The 21,715-nt window shown below is 43.3% G+C and overlaps 1 protein-coding gene across 3 annotated transcripts in view; it reads right to left on the bottom strand.

Moving 5' to 3' along the window:
- Positions 1–274: 274 nt before the first annotated feature.
- The window catches only part of BASP1 (brain abundant membrane attached signal protein 1), a 57,052-nt gene continuing 35,611 nt past the window's right edge, over positions 275–21,715 (bottom strand). For all 3 annotated transcript variants that reach the window (XM_060634388.3, XM_060634387.3, XM_078444531.2), the window contains exon 2: positions 275–1,784. In XM_060634388.3, coding sequence (XP_060490371.2) covers positions 1,104–1,775 — 672 coding nt within the window. In that variant the 5' untranslated portion in view covers positions 1,776–1,784 and the 3' untranslated portion in view covers positions 275–1,103. The remainder of the gene's footprint in view (positions 1,785–21,715) is intronic.

Here is a 21,715-nt window from a genome sequence, read left to right as displayed (position 1 = left end):
CCTCTCCAAGATAATTTAGTGACACTGATCCACCAGCTAATTTTTTAAACAGATAATGTTCACCAAAGTGAGAACATACCGCTTTATACTTCTATCCAAATACCTCCGGGAAAATGCCCAAGAGCGCGCTCTATTCTCTACTGAGGTAATAACCAAGGAGGAAGGGGCCATAAAAGAAAACCAATAGTCCTCATTACTTCTTTTTAATTGTTTAACTTTATTACTGTTGCACCATTTATACAATTACATATAATTCCAATGCATCCATTGTACATTTTTTTTGTTTTTTTTTTATTTTTATTTTTTTTTCCATTTTCCAATGAGCGGTGTGTTGGTGCCTGTGACACAGAATGGAAGAGAAACCAGAACTGCAATGAAGGCAGACTTTTTTTTTTTTTTTTTTTCATTTCCACTGACCAATAAACAGAACTACAGGTGCACCCAACCACGGACATGCATTAACTCGTCATGAGAAATCTAGGGAGGCTAAGTAGGATGAGAGAATGTTTGTTACTCCCAAAAATACCTGGGGAGGAAGAATGGAGTCTTGGCATCGAGATACGTGTGGACAGGCTAAGAGGGCTGTCTGAAAGTTGGCATTCATCCACAACATTAAAAAAATATCAAAATAAGAAAAGCTGTAAATTAAAAAGAAACACACAGAAAATACTGCTTTCCGAAAGATCTGATTGCCTTGGCCTAGGCCCTGTGGGCAGAATCAAACGCATCACTCCCGACCCCCTTGCAGAAGACAAGATATTCGGATCTTAGCGGCGGAGTGCCTGTGACAGCAGTTCAGGTACAAAAATTGTACTGTACTTTCAGACATTGATCTTTAAAATCCAGGACTGATTGGTAAAGTTGACTGAAGGTATATTAGATATTTCCCCACAAAAATACTATTTGGATTCTCCCCACCCCCTCCCTCCCTCGATGGGACAACATCCTTTTTTTTTTTTCTTTAATCTTGGGCAATACATATCATTACTTCGGATTTGAAACGAGTTAGTATAGGAGAGAGAGAGAGAGAGACAGAGAGAGAGAGACACAGAGAGAGAGAGACAGGCGGTGGAAGCAGACTCGGTTTCCATAGGCTGTCCTTGTTACTCCTTGACTGCTACGGTTTGCTCGGAGCTGGCGGGCGCCTCGGCCGCCTTGACCTCGTCCGCGGGGGCTGCGGGGGCCTGGGCCTTGGCCGTGGAACTGGGTGCTTCCGTGGCTGCGGGGCTCTCCTTGGACGACGGCGCAGCCTCGGTGCTGCTGGGTTTTGAGTCTGAAGCCGGGGCCCCGTCACTTTTCGTCTCCTGCGCGGCAGGAGCTGCGGGAGCCTCAGTCTTGGTGGGTTCCCCGGCCTCCTTGCCCTTGTCGTCGGCCTTGGCCTCCGCGGGCGCCTCGGGCTCCGCGGCCTTGGGGGCGTCGCCGGCCGCGGCCGCGGGCTCAGGCTCGGGCTCGGCGGCCTTCGGGGGCTCGGGCTTGCCCTCGGCCGCCGCCTCCGTCTGCTCGGGCTCCGCCTTCGGGGCGTCTTCCTTGGCCGCGGCCGTGTCTTTGTCGCCTTCCTTGTCTTCGGGCTTGCCGGCCGCGTCCTGGCCATCCTTGTCCGGCTTCTCCTCCTTGCCCTCCTTCACCTCTGTGGTCTCGGCGGCCGCCTGGGCCTCGTTCTCCTTCGGGGTTCCCTCCTCTTCGGTGCCTGCACCCTCGGCCTTCTTGTCTTTGTCCTTGGCCTTCTCATCATTCACATTGTACCCCTTCTTCTTCTTGCTCAGCTTGCCTCCCATCTTGGAGTTCTGTAACACAGCACAACACGACACAACACAGAAGCGTTACTGGTGGCTCCTGAGGGAATGGCTTTGCGCACCTCCCCACCCCTGACCTGGCGGGCTGAAATCCTAACCCCGCGCCCTGAGACGATGGCACCAGGAGGTGGGGCTTCTGCGAGGCGATTAGGACCCGAAGGTGGGGCCCTCGCGGGCGGGACTGCAGACGGGACCCCCACGTGGCTCCCCAGCCTTTTCCCCACGTGAGGAGCAGCCAGTGGACCAATCACGACCAGTCAGAAGCGGGCTTTCCCTTCACCACACCTGCCTGCACCCCCACCTGGGACTTCCCAGCCTGCACAACTCTGAGAAGGAACCTTCTATTTACGAGCCACCGGGTCTGACTGTTTAGCAGCCAGCATGGACCAAGATGCTTCTCAGTAGGAAAAGTAAAAGAAGCTTCCGTTTACAAAGGAAACAGCTCCGGACGCTACTGAACTGTGCACTTTATTCCTTAAGTTTATTTATTTATTTTGAGAGAGACAGTGAAAGCGTGAGCAGTGGAGGGGCAGAGAGAGAGGGAGAGGGAAAATCCCTCCCCGTCAGGGCAGAGCCCAGCCCCGTCTGGAGGTTACGCACAAACCATGAGATCGTGACCTGAGCCAGATGAAGAGTCCCACACTTAACCGCCTGAGCCCTCCCCCCCCAAGAGCCCCAGAACTGTACCCTTTAAGACAGGTTACTGCAGTCAATTTCATATTTTGCCACAGTTAAAAATGACAAAAAAGTGAATCTGAAAAAGAGCCCAGTTAGAGAGTGTCTGGTTGCAGCAAGTAGAGGAAATAATAAACCGAGATCAAAGAATCCGTGATGAAACGCTAAGCGTGTCCATCGAAAAGAGAAGGGGCGCAGTATTTGTTTCTTGTCTGCTTTCCGACGTCCAACGCAAACACTAGTGAACGCTTGTGTACAAAATGGCAGAGGCAGCCAATTTATCTTATTTTAATTTGTTTCTAACGTGTATTTATCATTGAGAGACAGACACAGAATCGGAAGCAGGCTCCAGGCTCTGAGCTGGCAGCACAGAGCCGGACCTGGGGCTCGAACTCCAGCTCACAAACCGGGAGATCGTGACCTGAGCCGAAGTCTGACCCTTAACCGACTGAACCCCCCCCCCCCCCCCCCGGGCGCCCCCAGAGGCAGCCATTTTAGATCCATAGTGCAGCCCGGAAGAGGCTCCATAATCTTAAAATACTTGCCAGAGAAATGGCACAGCTGTAATCAAGCACAAATGACAAATTCCTAGAAAAGAATCTCAAACTACCAACTCTTCTCCAACGAAGCTATTCAGCTACATGCTCATATCGGCACACACATCTCCAAAGACAAGCAGCATGTGGCCTTTCTGATTATCGAGCGGGACCGGTTAAAGGAAAACTACCACCCAAGAAATGAAAAGCTTACGTAGTGTCTCTAATTATATTTGCTTTGTCAGTTGTTCCAGACTTGTATTCATTGCTTTTCCAGGTATTTTTGGCTTACATACTTCCATAGCAATATGAAAATGGCCTTCATTATCAATTATCATAATCAATAACCTGATTAGAATTCCAACTAACTCAATGGTCATTAACAGGCTTTTTCACTCCGAGTGAAGTCCCCAACTTCCTAGGGGCTTTTGATTCTGGCCTCAGACTCTGTGATTGTATTTGAACCCTCAATTTTTCTTCCGTAGTATGAAAGCAAATCCAAATAAATAATAAATTATAAATGTATAAATAAATTCAGTCTAGAACCATTGCCAGAAATAAGCGGGCATGCTATTTTTTTTTCAAGTGCATGTTTATGCCATCATATATCAGTGGGAACCCACTGACCTGTTGCTCTTTAGAGGAAATTTGGTTGCTTTTCCTTGATGAAGCATGGAAAAGATTGAATGTACATGTATTCTTCAGTCCTCACCATTAAGAAAAGTCCAGGAGAGAGAAGGCCTTGCCCTGGGCACCAGCGGAGGCAGAATTAGAACATTCTTGTTGCCCAGTCACCTTTTTTTTTTTTTTTTTTTGTCACTAATGTCATCCATTTAGAACAGAAAATTTTATTCCTTACACTTCTTGGAATCGTAATTCATGACCGTGAAATAATCTACATTTATCTTATTTCAAAGCAGGGTGTTGGGTAGGAGAGTGCTATGCTTTGGTCAAAATTCGTCTCTGTCTGCTCATTTCCACTCTATATGTGAATTTCCTGTCTGGAATGCATTTAATGGTTGAAGGAGGGAAAAAGCAATAAGCTGAAAGATGACTAAAATAATGTTCCTAGTCTGAAGGAAGGCCTTTATTATGTTATGAAAGAAAGAATTTATCTTATGTAGCTTTAAAAAAAAAAAGAATGGCTTTTGGTCATGATCCACTTCGGATATCCAATGGGATCTATTTGACTTAATTTTTGGTTATTTCTCCCTCAGAAGTGGGGGCAAACATATAGGGTAAAAATACAATTAAACCCACTCTAATCTCCTAAACAACCACAAAGCAATAAGTGAAAACATAAAGAGATAAGTTGGACTAGTGTCTTAAGTTGTCGTTTACAACTCTTTCATTGAGTTCTCAATTAGCCAGTATGCAGGAATGTCAAAATAATTTCAGCTCTGATATTTCAAGATCTATTCTGGTTCATTAGGTTAGAGCTAAGAAACGGAAAACCTGACAGGCCTGCCTTTTCTATATATTCTCCAATTCTATCATAGAAACCTATACGCCAATTTAGAAGTCACGGAATAGAAGACAGAGTGGAAATGTGGTGTGCATTCTGCACATAACATAGGGGTGCCTCTTTTTGACATACACAGCATGAAATTCTATATAGCTATCCCCAGAGGCTTAAAGCTATGTTGGTCTACAAACCTAAAATCTGTGTTACTAAAATTGGTTTTCTGAAACACAGGGCCACTTTCTATTCTTTAAACCCAGCTGTGATTCATTTCTGGGCAGGAAATGAATGTACATAATCAAGTTGTAAGAAAGTCTCCAACCCTATTTGTTTTTCAAACACAAAGTTAATAAATGCCCCTACATTTTGCTAATTTTCTTACATTAGTTATAGTGGGGTATCAGAGGGAGGCTTATAGAATCCACCAGAACCCTGGAAAAGCAGGGAAGTCTGGTTATTTCCCAAGACCACAGGGGTGAAAACCTTGCATATGCCGAGGGGTAAATTAAAATTACAGTTTAAAATCTAACCGTTTCCTGCGTGTCGAGCACAATCCTAATCCTAAACACATTACGAGATTATTTTATTTAACCTTCTCAATAGTACCACAATGTAGTAAGTATACCATTAGTATCCTCTTACCCATATGGAAATTCTAACTAACGGAGGTCATGGGGCAGGACTAGAAGCAAAAGCCAAATCCAGCATGTAAGGTGAGAAGGCACCATCCAAGAGGTCAGAGGGAAGTTCATGAGCAAGCTTCTCACAGGACAGAGCTCATCTCAGGAATGTTACCCACCCTGGGTCACAAGGTTGGTGCCGACGTGGGGTGACTCAGAACTCAAGATGTTGTCAAGATAATGATGAAATTCTGAACTTCAGATACTCTCTGCCCATAAACTTTTCATCACCCCATTTGTCAGTGGAGCTTTGTATCAGTATCCTTAAAAAAATAAGGAGAGCAGTGGGTATGCGTTTTAATTACTTCTCTCATAGTTTTCATTCTAATTTTGAGAGAAATCAGTTGCTGTAGCAAGTTGTGAGTTGAAACATCTAAGCTATAAAAAAAAAAAAAAGCAGTTAAAATAAAAAATCAGCAGCAAATAATCCCCCTTGGAAATGATTTAAACCTCAATCTGAGCTACGGTGAAGGCTAAGCCTACCTTTGCATTTCTCCACATCTGGAACATTCACTAGCCATTAAAAACTCAGACCAATGCTGATGCACTGAACTGACCTCATAGTGTGGATACAATAACCAGACACTTAAGTTGATCTCTTACCAGAGTTGTCCTTTAAAATTACAAGACAATTCGATGTCACCGGGGCCAAAACTACACGCTAACGGCTTCAACGTGGCATAGAAAATAACTAGCGGCCAACAACAACCGAAGAGACTGCACTGTGTTAAATCTGGAAAATCCTGTACAAGAATTATTTCACGGAGTGCCCGCATGTTGCGTCATGGGTGACTCCTAAGATGTTGCTAATGAATCCCAACTCCTCAGCACACCTGCCCTGAATCCTTGCAAGTCACTTAACCTCATTGTCCTTCCATTTCCTCTACAGAAAAAAATAAAAAAAAAATGTCAACCTTCGGGGAATTTCGTGTGAAGCATCGGTATAACGTTTGACATTTCATGGGCCTGCAAGAAACGTTAAATTCCCTTCCCCGTCATTTAATTTTGCGATTCCTAGCTAGGTCTGTGCTTGTAAACCCCACGAGAATAGTAGAACATGGGCCCCACACACACAGGCACAGTAATCAAAAGACGATTTAACAATATTTTGAAACGTCACCAAGAAGATTTTTGGGACGTGCGTTTCAAGCTTGCTCTTGCCGACCGGGTGGATGCGGAAAAGAAGTTGGTGCACCTATCTGTTGTCATCATGTTGCTGAGAGTAAATTTGTCTACTCTTTGGATGTGAATGTTCTATGCACTTAAGATTCTCAAGGGGTTACAAGTCTTTTTAAAAACATCAACAGTCTGTGATAGCAAGAAACTATTTTCTAGACAGAAGTAAAAATTATAGACCGGTCACCAAATCTAATGACTCGTAATTTGAGCTGGGTACCAGAGCGACCACGGAAGAAATATTATTTCATCCTCCTACCATCTATTCATCATTTGTTCCAAGGAAACAAGGGAAAATTCCGTTTCAGTCATCGGGATGAAGGCAGACCCCAAATTCTGCAGTTAAAATTCATTTATTGCCTATAATACACGTGGAAGGCCAAAAACCTGATCGACGCCTTAGCGCAGCTAATAAGCTAAACAAATTGCTTAGGAGGGAAGGTCACACTGTCAAATGCCCCCTTTTTTCCCAGCTTTCTGTGGAGGACTTTTTTTCTTTTACCAAGTACCAACACTTTCATACTTTTAAGGTCCTAACATGGTGTTTGAAATCTCCCACAGCTGTCCTGTGACTTACTCCCCAATAAAAGCAAACCTCTCTCTAGTTAATTAATCCCACGTGGCTATAAACAAATATTCCAGAGAATTCAAGTTCTGCTTGTTGGTGAAAAGAGGAGAGAAAGGGTCACTCTAGCACAGTTCGCTGATCAAAGCAACTGACACGTTTCTTTGTTGGCAGCTAATGACTTTTCCTAATAAACGACCGTGTATACTCATGAACTTCCATGAAAATTCCAAAGGTGTGTTTCTCTAACGTCTTCAAGCGGATGAAGGCACGTGAAAGAACAACTCCCTAGCTAGGCAGGCAAGGTAAGATGATGGGTTCAGGCCTCAGAAATAGGTACATGAAGTAAAGTAATAAATGGCCTAAAAATTAGATTGTAATTCTTTCTCCAAACATCCTGTTGAATCTTGAAGCTGACAAGCCCTTTTTTTATATAAAACAAAATCCTGCTTACAAGCTCATGTTCAACTATGAAGTTGAAGACTATACATATCTATAAAGAAAAGAAATGTGACCCCATATATCGCCACTATAGCAAACCTTAAAAAAATGATTCTGACTCTTGACAGCTTAAATTTTACATAAAAAAAAAAAAAATTTTTTGTTTGGGGGATTAAGGGCAAGAAATAATTTGAAAGGTTATGTTGTAGTCAACATACTCTAATAGAGATGATCTCCCCTACAAGGTTCTCCCAAGTCTTTGTTCCTTTCACTCCAGAGAGCCTATCAGGGAACGTGGAAGATGCTTCTTAGCCATTCAAATCACCTAAGTCATGTTTATTTTGTACACACAACCCTCAGGGCACACCGGGTCAAAATCACCTCTGTACAGAGCTGAATTATCACTTAATTTCATTAAGTAACAATTCTTACAAACGCTAATATGATCAGCGCATCCAGAACTTTCCTGATGGCCACCTACATTTTTTTCTTACCTTAAAACAAACCAATCTACCATCAGCATAGCCTCCTAGCCTCCTGAATTAAAATCTGGTCTTTCATTTTGAGACAATGAAGGCAGAAGGGCTGAGGACAAAATGTCACTTAGAAAAAGGTTAAGTAAGTTATAAATCTTTTAAGACGCGTCAAAAACAAGCCCCCTCGCACTCAGTATGAAAGTTTGCTAAAAATGGCAAGCACGCAGAGTGCTGGTCCCAGCTGTCAATAATTTGCTTAAGAGTCTGAGCAAATCACCTTCCCCTCTGGGTCTCAAATTTCCTATTCAGTAAAATGAAGATATTTAAAGCTCGTGCTCTTGGTGGGGAAGGTGGAAATGTGTGCATATATTTTATGAAGGCTTGTGACACTAACAAAATGCTATGTGTGTGAAAAATGGGTTATGATCAGTGCTATGGTCGGAATGCTTGTGTCCTCCCCCAAATTCGTAAGGTGAAAGCTCATCTCTGAGGTGACAGTATTAGGAAGCAGGACCTTTGGGAGGTCCTGGGCATGGAGCCTTCATGAATGGGATAGGTGCCCTTATAAGAGACCCCACAGAGCGCTTCAGCCCCTCCCACCGCGTGAGGACAGAGGAAGAAGTCGGCACTAGGCCCCAGAGCCCAATTATGCTACACCCTGACCTTGGAATTTTATTGCCTCCAGGGCCGTGAGAAATAAATTCCTGTTGTTTATAAGTCAGCCAGTCTATGATACTTTCTTATAGCAGCTTGAACAGATGAAAGCCATCAGTAAAGCTCTATATTCCTGCTAATTATTATCATAAAAACTTACACACCACCTTGCACCCTGAAGACTGACATCCAGTTGGTTTCCTGCTATACTTCGATTTCTTTGTAGATATAATTAATGTACGTACCTTCAACACACGTGAAACTTGTTAAAAGTTAGAAATAAAAACTTACAAAACAACATCCAAGTATTGACCAAAAAACATTTTCTGATGTTTTCAATTACACTTAGGATATGTTTTCACAATAATGCGTCAGCTCCTTAAGTAATGGGTGGGGGCAGAACTGAACCCTGAAAACACTTCGGATGAAGACGTAACTGTCAGAAAAATTACGCTTCGTTAGTTTTGCTCATGCAGAACTATTTCATCGCGTTGTGTTTATAGAAGACGCTCAGTTGTTTCCCTTGACCTACTTTTGATGGGTCATCTACCAACCCTTGGTGGTTCTGCTGGCCAAGACGTCCCCTATGCCAAACTCTAAGAAGAAGCACTTTCTAGAAACAATCAAACGCTAACCATCTCCCCTTTTATGCAATGCTAAAAATATTTTAAAACTATCTTTTCAATAGAATTTAAGTCAATCTATGGAAGATCCATCACAGGCCCCTGAAGCTAACATGACTTGCAGTTGAGTGTTGGTTGAGGAAAACCATGTGGGAAGACTTCTTAGGTTCAATTTGCTACAACAATATATCCACCTAAAACTCAAAAGCAAAAGTCAGTGACTTAAATAGAACAATAGTGACATAGAAGGATTACTAAGCCTCAGAAGCCAAATTAAAACAATTTCCTTGTCCCATCCTATATCCTGTGAGAATCATTTAAATATATAAGTTAAGGGCTCCTGGCTGGCTCAGTTGGTAGAGCATGGGACTCTTGATCTCAGGGTCTTGAGTTCAAGTCCCATGATGGGTATAGAGTTTACTTAAATAAATTATATATATATATTATATAATATATGTATATTATATATATATATTATATATGTGATAATAATATATTATGTATATTAAATTTATATAAATATACATATATATTAAAATTCAGTTAGTTATGGAAGACTATTTAAGTAACCAGTTTCCTGCATATAAAAAAAAGCATTTATAAAACAGAAACTTGCACCAGGTGGAAATTATTCTCTTGCCACCACCATGGGGAAAAAAAGTAACTTGAATTTTATGGAAAAGGGTAGAATTCTTGAGACAGAATAAATATTAAGATAGTCCAGTACCACAAAAGTGGTCTGAATATTGCTAAAGTTGAAGGTTGTAGCTGAGGACTCATTCTCTTTTCCTTCAGACTTGAGAAGTCTGAAGAGCTTAACACACAAACACTTACAATCACTTACACCACTTACTTTGGGTAAAACCATTTTTGTTTTGTGTTTGAGCACAGAAATATGGGATATTTCTTTCAAGGAAAAAAAATTCCATTTGTTTATAAAGGTCTGTATTTTTTCTGAATTTTCTTATGTGTTCAGAACCTCATTAAACAGTTTTATCTAAGAAATCTCTCATGAATTGTTTTTTTTAATTTTTTTAATGTTTTTATTATTATTTTTTTTTTATTTTATTTTTTTTGAGACAGAGAGAGACAGAGCATGCGCAGGGGAGGGGCAGAGCGAGAGGGAGACAGAATCAGAAGCAGGCTCCAGGCTCTGAGCTGTCAGCACGGAGCCCGACACGGGGCTCGAACTCACGGACTGTGAGATCATGACCTGAGCCGAAGTCGGACGCTTAACCGACTGAGCGCCCCAGGCGCCCCAGGTGTTGTTTTGTTTTGTTTTACTTTTTTAGTCAAGCAGGAATTCATTTCTACATTTATTGTCAGGGACAAATGACACAAAACAAAATTAGGACGGACGCATCAACTTTTTACAAAGCTACAGAAAGCAACATTTTACAAGACTTTGTTGGGAGTTTGTAAGTTGAGAAAGAGTTCAGGCCAGTTACAGGTTTTAAATGCCAACTTTGCTTTGGGAGGTCATGGTCGGCACGAGGTCATGGTGACTTGAAAACAGTAAGGGCAAAGATTGACTATGTTCACATAAAAGAGAGAGCAAGGGCAAGAGTGAGGAGAATGAGATCAGAGAGGAAGTTTCTTATTTTGAATCAAGTCTCTCCGCCCTCGCTCTACCACTTCTGAAAATCTACTCCTCCAGCGGATCCAATCTTTATCTGCATCTTTTTTACTCATGGAAACCGCAGCCAGCTTTTCTAGCAAGATACCTTCCGGGCACCCAAGAATGAGAGTATCTAGCTGTGTAAGGTTTCTACCTGGACTCCACGGTGAGTGGCATTTTGAATCAGGGAGCCCATGAAAATAGTTTCTCTGTTCTCCAATGCTCAGAAAGGGGCTCAGTTTGGGTGCGTGGAGCCCTTGAGCTGACTTGCTGCTCAGTCCTCCCCATAGACAGAAGACATTCTCCCTCTTCTAGAACTGAGGCTCTCAAATCCTCTGGCTCCTACCACGCGAAAACACAGGCCCTGACCCCCTGCCTTTGGTTTTAGTAAAAAAAAAAAACAACAAAAAACTAGCAATGTTTTAAAACATAGGAAGGCACAGCCCTAGTTACCTGGATAGAATCTAATCGATATTTTCACCATTATGGAAGTTGTTCCTATAGTCACCGTAGGGTTTCTGGGAGCTCTCATTTACTCTTTCCTTTCTTCAGACCCTGAACTAAAACACTTACTAAAGAGTCTGGTTGGGTGCAGATGAGAGAGGAAAGGAGAAATGTTGGGTCAAAAGGGGTTCTGAGTAAGAGAAGCAAAGAAGCACTGTCACGACCGACTTTGAGATTTCAGTCCTTTGAGGCCACCGATTGTCGCTCGTCCCCCACTCCCTCCAAATAGCTTTCAAGAACCCGTCTGCATCTTGGTAGCGAGCAAAATTACTGGCCATTAAGTATTAGTATTTATCTTAGCCCACGTATTGAATTTTCGATGTCTCGATTTGCACAGGGCCGCCCCTTACAATTGTCGAATCTTCGTTTCAGTAATCCTCGGTTGGTCAGTATCCATTAGCGTCGCCCCAGTCTTTGGAACAAAACTGCAAGCCCCAGTTACAGCAGTGTCGCTCTTCAGAAAATGCAGCCTTGCATAATGACATAGTTTCCGGGCATTCGCTACCCCCAAACCCCGGGGGATTACATGCACTGTGTTCTCTCTCCAACCACTACATACTCCACAATGTCACCCACTTGCATTTCTTACTAATATGTTCGCGTTTGTGTCACTACGTCAGTGAACACCATCACAAGTCTGTGACAGGGAAAATCACTGGTATACTTAACTGGTATATACAACCAGACCACACCAAACCAAAAAAAAAAAAAGACTAATATAGAATTTCTCCCATATGATCTAAAAGTGACTATATTTACAACTTCACATGCTATTCCTATTTATGTCTTCTTTCTCTGTGCTAATAATATCTAGGCACCTCCTATACAAGACGTACAAAGGTCCCATCCATTGCCGAGATTTTTATTCTGAAAATGCAAATCTGGATTAATTAACCATTTCATCTCCAACCAGGAGAACCGAGTTTTTTTTTGTTGTTGTTTTGTTTTTTTTTAATTTTTTTTTTTTTAACGTTTATTTATTTTTGAGACAGAGAGAGACAGAGCATGAATGGGGGAGGGTCAGAGAGAGGGAGACACAGAATCTGAAACAGGCTCCGGGCTCTGAGCTGTCAGCACAGGGGCCCGATGCGGGGCTCGAACTCAGGGACCGCGAGATCGTGACCTGAGCCGAAGTCGGCGCTCAACCGACTGAGCCACCCAGGCACTCCGAGAACCGAGTTTTTAAGGATGACATCAACCAGATTACAATGAGGATGACTCCACGCAGGTAGCAAAACGCAACACAAATGAATATGCCACGGCAGGTGTCACAGGCTGGGGTGTTATTCCCGGTTTGATTGCTGCTTCATGATATGATCAAGACCAAGTAGAGTCTCCTTTTGATTCCGTTTCCATTTCAGAATCAGAAGAAAATACATCTGCTTCACACAAATGCTGAGAACGAATCAGTGCTTCCTGCCACGGTTAAATGTGTGGCCAGAATATATTAACGGTACTCTTGAACAAGTAATTATCACTCTGAATTCAGGGCTGCAAAGCTCCCACAGGTTTATAAGCAACGCAATCCATGATTGATTTTAAGGTAACCTGCAAAGTTAGAACTCATGAATTGTATCTGCAGACAAACTCTTCACCAGACCAACTGGGTTTATAATTACTGTGTCCTAAAAAAATATCCAAGTTACTGGTTAGCTGAAGCAAATATTAGGGTAAGAGAAAAGGGGGCGAAATTACCTTTAAGAAAGAATTTACAAGAGCACCGGGGTGGCTTAGTCGGTTAAGCATCAAGATTCCATGATTTCAGCTCAGGTCATGATCTCCCTGTTCCAGAAGGGGCCTCACACTGGGGCAGAGCCTGCTTGGGATTCTCTCTCCCTCCCTCCCTCCCCACTGCTCAAGTGTGTGTGTGCTCTCTCTCTCTCTCAAAATAAATAAACAAACATTAAAGAAAAAGAATTTATAAAGAATGAAGAAACACGACATATTCAAAAACTATATTCGATAAGAACAGATATGCCCCAATATGCAGTGGGGCGCCTGGGTGGCTCAGTTGGTTGAGCATCCGACTTTGGCTCAGGTCATGATCTCCCAGTTCATGGGTTCAAGCCTCGCATGGGGCTCTCTGCTGTCAGCACAGGGCCCGCTTCAGATCTTCTGTCCCCGCCTCTCTCTGCCCCTCCCCTGCTCACACTTTCTCTCTCAAAAATAAATAAAACATTAACAAAAAAAAAAAACTTAAAAAAGAATCCAACATGCAGAGTGGCCTCGAGAACTTCAAATGTTCAGAAATTATTCTAGAAGAGACAATCTTAATAAGAAAAGAACTGTTTTGAGGTGGGTTCAAGTAGGAGCCATGCACAGAGATAAGTGAACCAAAAAACCTCCTCTCGTCTAGCAGGAGAGAGACGACATACAGAGACAATTAAAATGAGAGTAAGCTAAGTGTTACAAGAGGGTGAAAAACCATACTTTTCCCAGAAGAGATAACCTTTAGTTGGAGTAAGGGCATCAGGAAAGTTTGATAGAGGAGATGGGGTCTGAGATGGTAGAAATATCAAAAGTATTTATACACATAGTACTTACTCTTACTGTATATTGACTCATTAACGGTCTCATCCATCCTATGGAGAAAGAATTCTTATTACTACCCCCACTTTTCCCTGAGGAAACCAAGGCGTGTTGTGGGTCAATAGCTCACCTAAGATCGTACAACCATTCCTCTGGAGGTGTTGGTGTGAACCCAAGCACGCTGGCACTTACATGAGGTCTCGACCGTCATGATAACCTCCCCGGACAGATAGCTACACTATCTATAGATGAAGACAAGAAAGCAGAAAGTCCAGTTAAGATTGTAAGAAAACCCTCTTGACATTGAGGAGACAGGTGAGGATGTATTTACCTGGAGAGAGGGATGATGGAATATAAATCTATAAGGCTGTCTAATAGAATGTTTGTACTCAAATGGCAGAAAGTAGGAAAGCAGCTCTTAGAGGAGTCGCAAAGGGGAAAAAAGTATACGTCTCAGAAGGCGAAGGAAGAGAGGGTTTCAGGAAGCAGTTTGGCGGGTCTGCATGCTGCTGCAAAAAGGCCAAGAGGGAAATTGTGTGACTCGATCTGGGGATAAGTTGCCCACTACTGACTCTGGAGTGACTCGGGTGGAGGAATGAAGATACAGGTCTCTCAGGAAGGGCTCACAGAGCGTAAGAGGAGCCAGGAGAGATATCCACAACGGTCAACAGAAAAGAGCGTTGCTACAGTAAAGGCAAAAGCCAAGACGAGAACTTGGAATGTTGTCAAGACAGAGTTTGTAAGGGTTTGGAAGAAGAGAAAATAGATATGGGAAGAGAAGAAGAGACAAAGAAGGAAGAAAGAAATGAAAGGAGAAACAGGAAGGAGAAATCACTGATTATTCAAGGTTCCGGAAGACTCGCTCAGAAAGTAAGTCAAAATTGGGCTTGGTAAAGCTTACTTACTATACAGATGGGGAGGGAGAGAAAGGAGTGAGGGCAAGTCCAAGGCCAGTGGCGTGCCCAGACTCAGCATCCACATCCCTCTCTTTCAAGTGAATACGGTCAACTCCGACTTATTCCGGAACAAAGATTCACTACGATCTCAACAGGATCTCTCTGAAGGGCATGTTAACTCATGAGCATTTGAAATAGTTGTTTACCTTTTAGTATTCTAGGTATTTATTTTTCTAGTTATTTACCGTATCACTTAGCTTCTTTCATATTACAACACTTAGGATTTCTCAAGCACACAGAGAAAAAAGGACAACCATTTCATCAATTAAAGTGTTAAAGGATGAACACAGTGACCAATAAACCTGGAGAGGTCTTATCGGAAAACAATTTGATGTGCACAAGTTAAAGCAAATAGGTTCATCACATTATATATAAAAGGCTTGGAAATAAGGGAAGGCACATTTGGTCTCTAGACCCTTATTCTCAATGTAAATATAAAAAGGGCATTCAGTCTTAAGAACTACTTTGCTACACTTATTCTTTCCTGATCATGCAATCTGGTCTTGGTCTTTAATAAGCCATCCATCTGTATGATCCTTGCTTAGCCCTTGTATATTCTGTTGTATTGTGCAGGGAGCTTTAACAGTAACACAGCTCTAGTCTTACTGGAGCATTGACCTAAAGCCCTTCTTCAAATTTCTTCAACACGTATCTGAAAACTCAAGAACAAAGGTTTTGTTTCACGGTTGTGAATCCACGATGGGTGTTCCATAAACAAGGCAGACTTACTCCACACTGAGAAATGCAATTTTCAAATTATAAACTTATAAAATGAAAGAACCAGGAGTATAAATTTGGCTACATAAGCTCAGCTTTTCCACAGCGGTAGAAATAAGTATGCTAAATTACAACTGAAATCCCCATTCCATTAAATGAGACATGGCCAAGTTCCAGAGATCATCCACGGTGGTGAATTCTACAGCATTAGGGCCCATCACGTAATTAAGAGGAGGACGCACAAATCACTGCGAGACTTTTGAAGTTACTAAATGCATATTGTGGAAACCAATTTTTCAAAGTATATCTCCAGTTGACTCTACAACTTTTAACCATACAACTGAATTTATGTGCTGCTATAAATATGACAGAGGACATTAAGCATGGCTTTGAATAGGAGGTTGACCGAATGCAGACCTTATGCAGAGGGTTTTTTTTTTTTTTCCCCTCCCGTTTAAAACATCCTGGCACACACAGCAGACCATCAGAAAACATGTATTATTCATTCTCGTCAATAGCCTAATATGCTTTCCTTCAGAGTCTGCTGTGCATTTGCATCATTATTTATGTGCACTTAAGAAGTGGTCCTTTCAAGAGTCTTGGCTGCGACATTCTAACATTTGACTCCATACGAATCACCTGTTCTTTTCGCCAATAAAGCTAGTAAGTGAACCACAACCAACCCACGAAATGCAAGCTAAGATCACTCCTGAACCACTCCTCCCGTCCACTACCGACCTGGGAAACTAATATGTCCTATGACTGCCACTAACTGAAAGCTCTCGAGACAGAATTAAACAAAGCCCAGGGAAAAACAAAACAGAACAGAACAAAACAAAACAACAACTTCCAGAAGCTGAGATATTCTGGGGGCTTACTGGTCAACTAGACAGATCATCCTAGGCTTGGGGCCGTAACAGATGCGCTCAATGTAGTCCCCTGGACAAAGTCTGACTAGTAGCCAGGGAGAAGGGAGGAGACCCGGCGGTGCAGGGAAAAACCCCAGTTTTATTTCCAGTATTTTCTATATCTAATCACGAAGGGCTGGTTCACACGTTTTATGACCACTTAAAATTGCCACATATTGACATTTTAATGTACCTTGTTGTTCTGGCACCAATAGCAAATGTAGTGGTATTTCCAGTCCTGCTGCTATCTCATAGTTTAATCATTTTCAAAGAAAACCGTTATATATATTTTGAGAGAGTGTGTGTGTGCCCGCACGTGAGCGGGGCAGAGAGGGAGACACAGAATCTGAAGCAGGCTTCAGGCTCCCAGCTGTCAGCACCGAGCCCGACATGGGGCTTGAACTCACGCACCACGAGATCACGACCTGAGCCAAAACGCGATGCTCAACCAACTAAGCCAGGCAGGCGCCCCTACAGGTCCTTGATTTTTTAAGCAAAGCATTTGACCTTTTCTCCCCCCTTGGTGCTATGCTTAGCGCAAAACAAAGAAGAGTTTCGGAAACATGGGCTGAATGAAGGAAGAACACGTTGAATCCACAGGCAAACAGTAAAAGCTGTCTCTTTTCAAGAGGCTACCGCAATGGTGAGCTTAAATAACACAAGGTCACCTTTATTTTTTTTTTTCAACTTTTTTTTTTTTTTTTTTTTTTTTTTTATTTATTTTTGGGACAGAGAGAGACAGAGCATGAACCGGGGAGGGGCAGAGAGAGAGGGAGACACAGAATCGGAAACAGGCTCCAGGCTCCGAGCCATCAGCCCAGAGCCTGACGCGGGGCTCGAACTCACGGACCGCGAGATCGTGACCTGGCTGAAGTCGGACGCTTAACCGACTGCGCCACCCAGGCGCCCCACAAGGTCACCTTTAATGTCACTCGTAACGCGGCCCCCCACTCTTACAGGTGGAGTAGATCTCTCAATATTTCTCATCCAAGCATTCCCTCTCCACACTTGCCTTCTTCAAGTTTGAGTCTCTTGGCCACTTAATGAGGCACTGAATAATAAGAAAACATTGAAGGTCTGAGTCCCGGAGTGCTGTGGGATTGAAAAACATAACTGAGGGGTATTTGTTCCCAACCAGGAACTCCTAAAGCAAGACTACGCCTTTTATCTCCACGCCCGCTATGGTAAAAATTCAATCCGTATCTCCTCACGGAATGAATGAATAGGAACGATTTCTAACTGAAACAACTGGAATTCAGGACCAACTTGCCCCTCGTGTCGACGTCATTCAAAATCTTTTTATTTGGTGAAATTGAAAAACAACGTGTCCAATAGTGGTGAAATTTGAGAACAGCGGAATCCCGCGAGGACCTTGTTAATGAGGCAGACCAAGGGGTCTTTTTCCAGATTAACTCATGGCTCTAGCGTGGGTCCTAAGCATCGTATTTCTTAAGAAGCTAACGTGGTACAACTGAAGCCGGTGGCTCAGAGGACACTCACTGAGGAGTTTGCAGCCACACGGGAGTCGGCGAATGGTTTTGCCTCATCGATAAAAACTGAAACGTGAAAATTCCAAAGACCAGTATGATTATTAGGAGCCATGAAGCAGAAAACAGGCATAGAAGAACACCTAGCTGGGTCTAACCCCGAGGTAAGGGGGGACAGAACAGGGTGGCGTCAGCCCCAATAAAATCTCGTCACCTACGGGGCCATCTTTGAGTTCTCTTTGCTGTCAGAATCACAAATACATTAGCATTATCGCGACCTCTCTCCCTCCCAGAACCTCTCCAGCAGCCATATCCCCCCCCCACCTCCCTACCCCCCCTGCTCTCCCCCCCAGCCCCATCATTAGTGCCACTGTTTAGCCACAGAAGGGGCACCACGCGAGCAGTCTGCAGAGAAGAGGAAGGTTCCAGACCGAAGAGCAGTGTTATCAGCTGCAGAGAAGCCCCCCCCCCCCCCCCCACCGCACCTACATCAGGCCTTAGGTGGTCCTTTGTTACTGCAGCAACTTTTCACACTGGGGGGACACACAGTAGGGCTCTGTAAACTCCCTTCTTACAGAACCAAAGCTTCAATTGTTGCTTTGGGTTTATAACTCTCCCTGAGACAATATGCTTTTCCGGGAGCATCCATTTTATAGAATTAGACAACAGATTTTCCTCTTCTACTTCAAATGGAGCTTTGACGGCTGGCCAGTGAGTTTTGAGCCCCCATCCAATATACCCTGTGGGGAGAAAGCACTTGGGCAATGGGGTCAGCAGGCCAAGTTCGGCTGTGTGAACTTGGGCGGGGAAGTTCACCTCAGCAAACTCGGTCTCACCTACAAAAGAAAAAAAAAGGCGGGGGGGGGGGGTAGGAGCGAGGTTGTTAATAGCATTAACTGCAGTACTTGCACAAGAGAGAAAAGTTCAGCTCATGACACAGAGTAGGTATTCAGGAAATTTTCATTCACCTTTCTTTAGCTCGTGAAAGAGAACACCGCAGGCCCAAAATGGAGTCATGTATGCTAGGCCAAGTCACCAAACCAGGGCTCAAGACCTAACCTACCTGCAGCTTCAACCTCCCCTTAGAAATGGAGGCTTACCCGGGCCAGTAAGGAACATTTTCATCCGTGCTAATGAAGTAATCTGTCACATGGGCCCCCTCTATGCCCCTGAGGAAGATGAAGTCATCCACAAAACAGGAGCCCTTCCCTGAGCACTAAAGGAAGAGGACCTTGCCCGAAACAATCCTTTCTTTTCTTTTGCTGGTAACATCCTTGCCCTACCGGCCTTCCTACAAAAACCTTCCATTTTGTACAATTCCTGGGATCTCCCCTCTACTGGCTAGATGGGACGCTGCCTGATTCACAAATGGGTTGATAAAGCCAATTAGATCTCTAAACTTTACTCGATTAGATTTGTGTTTAGCAACCTGAAACCTTTTCTCAGCCCTGTTAGTAGGTAACTGGTGGTGACCTTGAATTTCAAGATTAGGTAAAATAGAGGGCGAATAAGTTACTGTATTCAAAACAGGCAAACAAATGGAAATTGATTCAATTATGATCAAAAATAATCATTTTCCTTCACATTTAAATCCTAAAGCCTGCAATACTCATCATATAATGAGTAGGTTTTAAGAGCAAGTGAATGTTACTAAATGTGCAAAATCTTACAATGATAAGAACAGACGCCTCGTGTTGACAAAAGATGAATGCCAACAGGGAACACCAAATGACTGAGGGAGCCCAGTACGTATGGGAGAAAGTGCCAGAAAAAAAAAAAATCAAACGGGAGAATGTGTCTTAAAATGTGCCTGAAAGCAACTTTGGGAAAGAGTATTTTCCAACTACATATCCACCTCCCTTGTTTTAGGTAGATCGGGAGGTTGTGGCAAAGGGCCATGCACAATACTCAGTTTTGCCCATCTTACCTGTTTGGAGTTCAGTAAAAGTTTTAAAATGGAAATATCAATAGTCCCTTTTCCTAGGAATATTTTATTGTCCATGTATAAAATAATACACTCAAACACAGAGTACAAGAAAGAGTTACCAGAAATCTTTCCTGGCTGTTAGTATAAAACTCAGGCAAGAAGTCGGCCATTTCTCTATTTTTTTTTTTTCCTATAGGCTTAGAAAAAGCAAGTTAAGAAAATAGATTACCCAAATCCGTGAGCAGTTTTCTTGGAATCAGGGAGCCACCAGGGAACGAGACATTGGATTCCAGGCCACACGAGTATCATCACAGTTGGGACTCGCCTGCTGACCAAGTGCTAAATATCATCCCAGCACGTGAACTTAAAACCGAGCACCTATTTAATGCATCAGCAGTGTCCCTCTTGAGGGGTTCAAGCCATGCAAAACTCACCCCACTCTCCTTAGAAAAGGAACTAACATCATTAATTGCACATGATCGCATGAACTGGAATCAACAACGTTCTGTTCAACTTGGGTTTCAATCTCATTATGGCTGACGTGGAGAACAAAGGTAAAAGAAATGTAGAACAATTAAACTTCCTTACAACTTGCAACAATGACAAGGACTTGGGACGGCAGAGTGACCTTCCTGCAGGAACTCAGGTGCCTGGAGGTTAACACTTGGTAAGGGCAAAGGGCAACCTTAGCTTGACATGAGCCTGACCTCCAGGATCCTGTACGGTTTCTTTAACATAATCCCATTTGGAAGCTTCCTTTATCTCTATCCCCTCAAGATATATGTTAGCAACTGGCCCACTGATACACATCTGAAGTGTCTCATGACTAAGGTTTTACTAGGCAATAGTAAATGACTCCTCAAGGTCCTGGAACAGATTCCCTAGAGACTTAAACTATCCCTAACCCCTTCCTTCCCAGCTTGAAAGTATATAATCAGTCACTCCTCACAACTTTTTCCGCCCACGGGTCCTGTCCCCATGCTTTAACATCACCTTCGTGGCACTGAAGACATCTCAAGAATTCTTTCCTGTTTGCTCCCAGACCCCCAACATTTCACATCAATGGTCACTACTAGAGATTTATGTTAAACAAGCCGCTTTTTAATTCCCCAAGGCTTGGTCATTTCGTTTGTGCTCTTAAGTGACTACCACTGTATCCCTTAGGTCTATAACTTTTGGTCTTTGCACAGATGTACAATAATCATGTGTGGATTGGATTAGATTGTATTGAGGACTCAAATCCACTTCCACGTTTCTTTCGGAAACGCCACAAATGTCCAGGCACTGTCCCTGGTTGCCTCGGAACTCCCATCCATAGGTCCGTCAAAGTCTAGACCCCAGGAAGATTACACCTTGTCAGTTGGTCAAAGGTAGCAAGCAGATAAATAGTAGCTGGGGGGGGGGGGGGGGGGGCTGGATTCTGACAGTGTGGCTTAGGCAATTTTAACAAGTATACTACGATAAAAAGTCAATTATTTGGCAAGAGTTAGAGGAGAAAATACACAGTCAGTGGCCCACATCTTTCCTAATGAGGCTTTCTAGGCTCTCCTAGGGATGTCTTTCAAAGTTCTGGTGCACCATCTGAGATGCAGAACAGGGCGGGTTGTTAAGGCAAGGGTGGGAAGTCAGGCTGCTATCAGACAACCGATGATTCACTCAGTCTGACACAAATTCCTTCTGATGAACAGACCAAGGATCCTGTCTACACTCAACCCAAGTCTCCTATGTGGGTGTCTGGAGTTCCCCGTCTATAAGCCTACTCTGGTCTGGAGGACGGTGCTAAACAGAATGCACCATTGGCGGTGTGCGTCTTAAGCAATCTTTAGTTTTGACAGACGTGTTCGAGGAGAGGGGTACTGTCTTAATGAGAAAGTCAAAGGCACACATATTGTCCGCCTCAAACAGAAGGTGGGGACGATAGAGAAGACGTATTTGACGTGACAAAATCGACCCGATTTCACAAGCTGGCAAAACTCAGCCTCGGTCAA

This window comes from Panthera onca, chromosome A1, assembly GCF_046562875.1.
Source record: "Panthera onca isolate mPanOnc1 chromosome A1, mPanOnc1 haplotype 2, whole genome shotgun sequence".
NCBI lineage: Eukaryota > Metazoa > Chordata > Mammalia > Carnivora > Felidae > Panthera > Panthera onca.
This window is presented reverse-complemented; position numbering and strand designations above follow the sequence as displayed.